Source organism: Microtus oregoni, unplaced genomic scaffold, assembly GCF_018167655.1.
Source record: "Microtus oregoni isolate MIOR12 unplaced genomic scaffold, Mior012 000006F_ref0000085, whole genome shotgun sequence".
Classification (NCBI taxonomy): domain Eukaryota; kingdom Metazoa; phylum Chordata; class Mammalia; order Rodentia; family Cricetidae; genus Microtus; species Microtus oregoni.
In genome coordinates, this window is record NW_024543065.1 from 37,494,434 (window position 1) to 37,501,527 (window position 7,094).

General features: G+C 42.1%; 1 protein-coding gene across 1 annotated transcript; it reads right to left on the reverse strand.

The window, feature by feature from the left end:
• Window positions 1-773: 773 nt before the first annotated feature.
• On the reverse strand, window positions 774-1,250 carry LOC121449763 (charged multivesicular body protein 3-like). The gene has a single exon (XM_041654443.1). It carries the CDS (start codon window positions 1,248-1,250, stop codon window positions 774-776), a length of 477 nt encoding a protein of 158 aa, XP_041510377.1.
• Window positions 1,251-7,094: the final 5,844 nt, after the last annotated feature.

Here is a 7,094-nt window from a genome sequence, read left to right on the forward strand (position 1 = left end):
CAAAAGTATAAACAATAGTGGAGAGGGTGCCTGAACTGGACTTCCCCTGTAATAAGATTGATTGCTACCTTAATTGTAATTATAGAACCTTAATTCAGTATATGATGGAAACAGATGCAGAGATCCACAGCTTAGCAGTGGACCAAGCACCCAGAATCCGGTTAAAGTGAGGGAGGAGAGATAATGGGAGCAAAGGGGTCAACACCATGATGGGGATATCCATAGAAAAAAATTGTCTGAGCTATTGGGAGCTCATTGACTCTGGACTGACAGTTGGGGGACCTTCATAGGACCAAATTAAACCCCATGAATGTGGGGACAGTTGAATGACTTGGAAAATTTGTGGGGTCACTCTTGGTGGGGCCAATATTTATTCTTAGTATATGAACCGGCTTTTTTTTTTTGCTAAAGCAGAAGTTTATTGACATCCACTTAAGTAGTATTTTACACACATACCAGCAGAGAGTTGTCAACATTCAATCAACTCCTCTCAGAATTGCTTCATGAGAAAATGGGTTTCTTTGCCCTCCCCCAAGGAAGATACTTCTACTATTTATGCTCTTGAAAATGATGCATTGGATTACACCACTTTCATGAAAGCAATCCTTAAAGCCTCTGCCGACAGTGAAGATAAACTACCACAGAACCCTCTCCAAAATGTAGTGCTTCACCGCAGAGGTATAGTGCAAGAGATACAGGAAACGGTGATTCCTCGAGGCTGTGCCCACACCTACAGGAGGGCACCAGAGAGTGGAGGCCCCAACTGGGTGGCCCTAGCTTCGGAGTGTGGCCAGCCGGGACTGCATGGCCTCCAGGTCCTCTTCATCTTCCTCATCATCTCCCTCTTCTGAGGCAGCCATCGCTCCTGATGGTTCGGGCTCAGGAAGGGCGTCAGTTACTTTACTGGGCGCCTTGCCCAAGGCTCCTGCTGTGATTTCAAAGAGGATTCTGTCAATCTCCATTTCTGCTGCTTCTTCCATTTCTTCCTGATCATCCATGCTTTCAAATGTATCCTCTGACATCTCCTCTATGATTCCAGCCTTCATCATCTCTTTGGACAGCTCCCGCATGGTGGCCTGGATTTCTGGGATCTTCACAAGACCCTGCATAGCCTTCATCACTTCTGTGCTCTTCTGCAGGGAACCAGCTACTCTTAGGACCGCAGCTCTTTGGGAGGCCTCTCCTGGGTTTTTCCAAACAGCCCCATGGCGAACTGGACTCCTCTTATGAACTGGCTTTTTTGAGCCCATTCCCTATGGAAAAAAATGCCTTTCTCAGCCTGGATACAGGGGAGAGAGCCTTGGACCTGCCTTAATGTGATGCAATAAACTTTGTTGAGTCTCCATGGGAGGCCTCTCCTTCTGTGAGGTGAAGATGAGGGTTGAGGAGAAGGTAGGGAGAATGAGAGGAAGGTAGGGAGAGGGAACTGGGCTTGATTGTAAAATAACAACAGACTATTTTAATAAAAAAAAATGAAAATATTAGTAACTAGTTTCCTGCTCCTGATGCTGTGCCTATTGGTTTCCATCCTGCTACTCATGATGAATGGTCCATCTGGATAAAAATACCCAAATTTATTCTACCTCCTGTAAGTTATTTTTAGATAGCATCTTATTAAACCAATAAAGAAGTAGTCAATAAGTTGATACTTGTAGTAATAGGAGTGGCGGGGCTGCATCCCCAGCACCCCAGCCGCCTGCTAGCTTATGCCCGAAATAACAACACACAAACAGTATTCATTTAAACACTGCTTGGCCCATTTCTATCTAGCCTCTTCTAGGCTAATTCTCACATATTAATTTAGCCCATTTCTAATAATCTGTAGCACTGCTCTTACCGGGAAAGATTCAGCATGTCTGACCTGGCGGCTTGCTTCATTGCATGTGCCTCAGAGAGAGGAGCTATCACGTCTACCCGGGAGAGGGGAGCATGGCATCTCTCCGAGCTCACTTCCTCTTCTTCCCAGCATTCTGTTCTGTTTACTCCTCCCACCTATGTTTTAACCTATCAGGGCCAAGTAGTTTCTTTATTGCTTAACCAATGAAATCAACAGATTGATATATGACACTCCCACATCAGATACTAGAGAGTAGGATGGTGCCATCAAGATTCTGACCATCTTTGTTTTGAGAGGAATGCTGAAGACTTTTGAATTTTGGGTTAGAGAAGCAGCTGACTACTATAAATATAGCTTAATGGGCCTTTTGAATTGCAACCTGGAAAACTGTTGTGCTAAGTGCAAAGTAAACTATAAAGCCTGGCTAAAGAGATTCCAAAATGAATCACAAGGCTTAACATCAATGGTGTTAGGTCATTTCTGTGACATTTGACAAAGTTTATGGATATTTTCTGTCAAATTATGAGAATTTATATCAAGCAGAGTAAAAGAGTGATTGGTTAACTTATTTGGTCCAGGACATTTAAATAAATAGAGCATAACGTTGACTACACAAAATCTTAATTACTGATAACTCTTATGCTGATATATAGTGAAAAAGTGCAGGTTAGGCAGAAAGAAATATAAAGTGTATTATAGGTATAGGTCACTCATTTTTCCAATCGCTTAGGCATATTGTTAGTTAGCTCTTATATCTTAATCCATTTCCATGATTTTATATTATACTACTGATGCTCGTGATTTACTGGTACTGGGACACAAATAACTTTCTCCTCATGCAGCTACATGGCGTCTCCCTGACTGTGTCTTCTTCCCTCTTCTATCTTCTTAGAATTCCTGCCTTACTAAATTCTGCCCTGCTATTGGCCAAATTAGCTTTTTTCATTAATTAGTGGTATTTACATCATACAGAGGAGAATCACACCTCACTGTACGGTTTGGAAATACATAGGAATACAAAGAATATTTTTTTTCTTTTTTTTTTATTGAGAAAAGGAAAAAAAAAGTTTCCTCCTCCTCTCAGCCTCCCATTTCTCTCCCCCTCTTCCCACCCTTCTCCCACTCCCCCCACTCCTCTCCCCCTCCCTCTCCAGTCCAAAGAGCAGTCAGGGTTCCCTGCCCTGTGGGAAGTCCAAGGTCCTCCCCCCTCCATCCATGTCTAGGAAGGTGAACATCCAAACTGGCTAGGCTCCCACAAAGCCAGAACATGAAGTAGGATCAAAACCCAGTGCCATTGTCCCTGGTTTCTCAGCAGCCCTCATTGTTCGCTATGTTCAGAGATTCCGGTTTTATCCCATGCTTTTTCAGTCATAGTCCAGCTGGCCTTGGTGAGCTCCCAATAGATCAGCCCCACTGTCTCAGTGGGTGGGCCCCTCGTGGTCCTGACTTCCTTGCTCATCTTCTCCCTCCTGCTGCTCCTCATTGGGACCTTGGGAACTCAGTCCAGTGCTCCAGTGTGGGTCTCTGTCTCTATCTCCATCCATCACCAGATGAAGGTTCTATGGTGATATGCAAGATATTCGTCAGTATTGCTATAGGATAGGGTCGTTCCAGGTTCCCTCTCCTCATCTGCCCAAGGAACTAACTGGGGACATCGGCTTGGGCTCCTGGGAGCCACTCTAGGTTCAAGTCTCTTGCCACACTAAGGTGGCTCCCTCAACTAAGAATTGTGCTTCCGTGCTCCCCTATCCAGCCTTCCTTTATCCCAATCATCCTGTTTCCCCAAGTTCCCCCCATCCTCCCCTTCTCACTTTTCTCTCCCAATCTCCCCTTACCCCCAACCCACCCCACCCCCAAGATCCCACTTTTCTCCCCGGCAATTTTGTCTATTTCCCATAGCCAAGAGGATAACTATATGTTTTTCCTTGGGATCACCTTCTTATTTAGCTTCTTTAGGTTGACCAATTATAGACTCCGTGACCCTTATTTATGGCTAGAAACCAATTATGAGTGAGTACATCCCATGTTCATCTTTTTGGGTCTGGGTTACCTCACTCAGGATAGTGTTTTCTATTTCCATCCATTTGCATGCAAAATTCGAGAAGTCATTGTATTTTACCGCAGCGTAGTACTCTACTGTGTATATATTCCACACTTTCTTCAACCATTCTTCCATTGAAGGACATCTAGGTTGTTTCCAGGATCTGGCTATTACAAATAATACTGCTATGAACATAGTTGAACAAATGCTTTTGTCATATGATTGGGCATCTCTTGGGTATATTCCCAAGAGTGGTATGGCTGGGTCTAGGGGTAGGTTGATCCCGAATTTCCTGAGAAACCGAAACACTTATTTCCAAAGTGGTTGCACAAGATTGCATTCACACCAGCAATGGATGAGTGTACCCCTTCCTCCACAGCCTCTCCAGCAAAAGCTATCATTGGTGTTTTTGATTTTAGCCATTTTGACTGGTGTAAGATGATATCTCAAAGTTGTTTTGATTTGCATTTCCCTGATTGCTAAGGAGGTTGAGCATGACCTTAAGTGTCTTTTAGCCATTTGAACTTCTTCTGTTGAGAATTCTCTGTTCAGTTCAGTGCCCCCATTTTTTAATTGGGTTAATTAGCATTTTAAAGTCTAGTTTCTTGAGTTCTCTATATATTTTGGAGATCAGACCTTTGTCTGTTGCAGGGTTGGTGAAGATCTTCTCCCAGTCAGTAGGTTGCCTTTTTGTCTTAGTGACAGTGTCCTTTGCTTTACAGAAGCTTCTCAGTTTTAGTAGGTCCCATTTATTCAATGTTGCCCTTAATGTCTGTGCTGCTGGGGTTATATCTAGGAAGCGATCTCCTGTGCCCCTCTGTTGTAGGGTACTTCCCACTTTCTCTTCTATCAGGTTCAGTGTGTTCGGACTGATATTGAGGTCTATAATCCATTTGGACTTGAGTTTTGTGCATGGTGATAGATATGGGTCTATTTTCATTCTTCTACAGGTTGACATCCAGTTGTGCCAGCACCATTTCTTAAAGATGCTTTCTTTCTTCCATTGTATACTTTTGGCTCCTTTATCAAAAATGAGGTGTTCATAGGTTTGTGGGTTAAAATCTGGGTCTTCTATACGATTCCATTGGTCGACTTCTCTGTTTTTATGCCAGTACCACACTGTTTTCATTACTGTAGCTCTGTAATAGAGTTTAAAGTCAGGGATTGTAGTAATATGAGCGTTGGGTGCTGTTCTGTTGTATTAGGAGTGGCAGTGCTGCGTCCCCAGCACCCCGGCCGCCTGCTAGCTTATGCCCCGAAATAACAACACACAAACTGTATTCTTTTAAACACTGCTTGGCCCATTTCTATCTAGCCTCTTCTAGGCTAATTCTCACATATTAATTTAGCCCATTTCTAATCATCTGTGTTGCACTCCAAGGTGCACTTACCGGGAAGATTCTAGCCTACATCCATCCTGGGTCGGAGCTTCATCGCGTGTGTCTGCCCAGGAGAGAGGAACATGGCGTCTCTGTCTGAGGCATCTTACCTCACTTCCCCTTCCTCCCAGCTTTCTGTTCTGTTTACTCCACCCTCCTATGTTCTAAGCTATGAGCCCAAGCAGTTTTTTTATTACTTAACCAATGAAATCAACAGATTGATATATGACACTCCCACATCAAGGGATGGTAATGCCTCCAGAAGACCCTTTATTGTATAGGATTGTTTTGGTTATCCTGGGTTTTTTGTTTTTCCATATAAAGTTGATTATTGTCCTCTCAAGATCTGTGAAGAATTTTGATAGGACCTTGATGTGGATTGCATTGAATCTATAAATTGCCTTTGGTAGAATTGCCGTTTTTACTATGTTGATCCTGCCAATCCAAGAGCAGGGGAGGTCCTTCCATTTTCTGGTATCCTCTTCAATTTCTTTCTTTATTTCCTTAAAGCTCTTGTCAAATAGATCTTTTACTTCCTTGGTTAGAGTTACCCCAAGATATTTTATGCTGTTTGTGGCTATCGTGAAAGGTGAAGCTTCTCTGATTTCCCTCTCTGCTTCCATATCCTTTGTGTATAAGAGGGCGACTGATTTTTTTGAGTTGATCTTGTATCCTGCCACATTACTAAAGCTGTTTATCAGCTGTAAAAGTTCTTTGGTGGAGTTTTGGGGTTTGCTTATGTACACTATCATATCATCTGCGAATAACGAAAGTTTAACTTCTTCCTTTCCAATTCGAATCCCCTTGATCCCATTATGTTGTCTTATTGCTATTGCTAGAACTTCAAGCACTATATTGAAGAGGTATGGTGAGAGTGGACAGCCTTGTCGTGTTCCTGAGTTTGGTGGGATGGCTTTGAGTTTCTCTCCGTTTCATTTGATGTTAACTGTCGGCTTGCTGTATATAGCTTTTATTATATTTAGGAATGACCCTTATATCCCTAATCTCTCCAATGCTTTTATCATAAAGGGATGTTGGATTTTGTCAAATGCTTTTTCAGCATCTAATGAAATGATCATATTTTTTTTTCTTACAGTTTATTTATATGATGGATTACATTGATAGATTTTCGTATGTTGAACCAGCCCTGCATCTCTGGGATGAAGCCTACTTGATCATAATGGATAATTTTTCTAATGTGTTCCTGGATACGGCTTGCCAGTATTTTGTTGAGGATTTTTGCGTCGATATTCATGAGTGAGATTGGCCTGTAATTCTCTTTCTTGGTTGAGTCGTTGTGCGGTTTTGGTATAAGAGTGACTGTAGCTTCATAAAAGGAATTTGGCAATGCCTCTTCTGTGTCTATATTGCAAAATACATTTAGGAGTATAGGTATTAGTTCTTCTTGGAAGTTCTGGTAGAATTCCGCATTGAAACCATCTGGTCCTGGGCTTTTTTTTGGTAGGGAGGTTTTTGATAAAAGCTTCTAATTCTTCGCAACTAACAGGTCTATTTAGGTCGTTCACCTGGTCCTGGTTTAACTTTGTTATATGGTATTTATCTAAAAAAGTGTCCATTTCCTTTACATTTTCCAGTTTTGTGGCATATAGGCTTTTGTAGTAAGATCTAATGATTCTCTGAATTTCCTCTGTGTCTGTGGTTATGTCCCCCTTTTCATTTCTGATCCTTATAATTTTCATATTCTCTCTCTGCCATTTGATTAGTTTGGATAGGGGTTTATCAATCTTGTTGATTTTCTCCAGGAACCAGCTTTTTGTTTCATTGATTCTTTGTATTGTTTTCTGTGTTTCTATTTTGTTGATTTCAGCACTCAGTT

Coding starts and splice junctions, on each gene's coding strand:
- LOC121449763 (XM_041654443.1), bottom strand. CDS start 1,250: ATGGGCTCAAAAAAGCCAGTTCATAAGAGGAGTCCAGTTCGCCATGGG.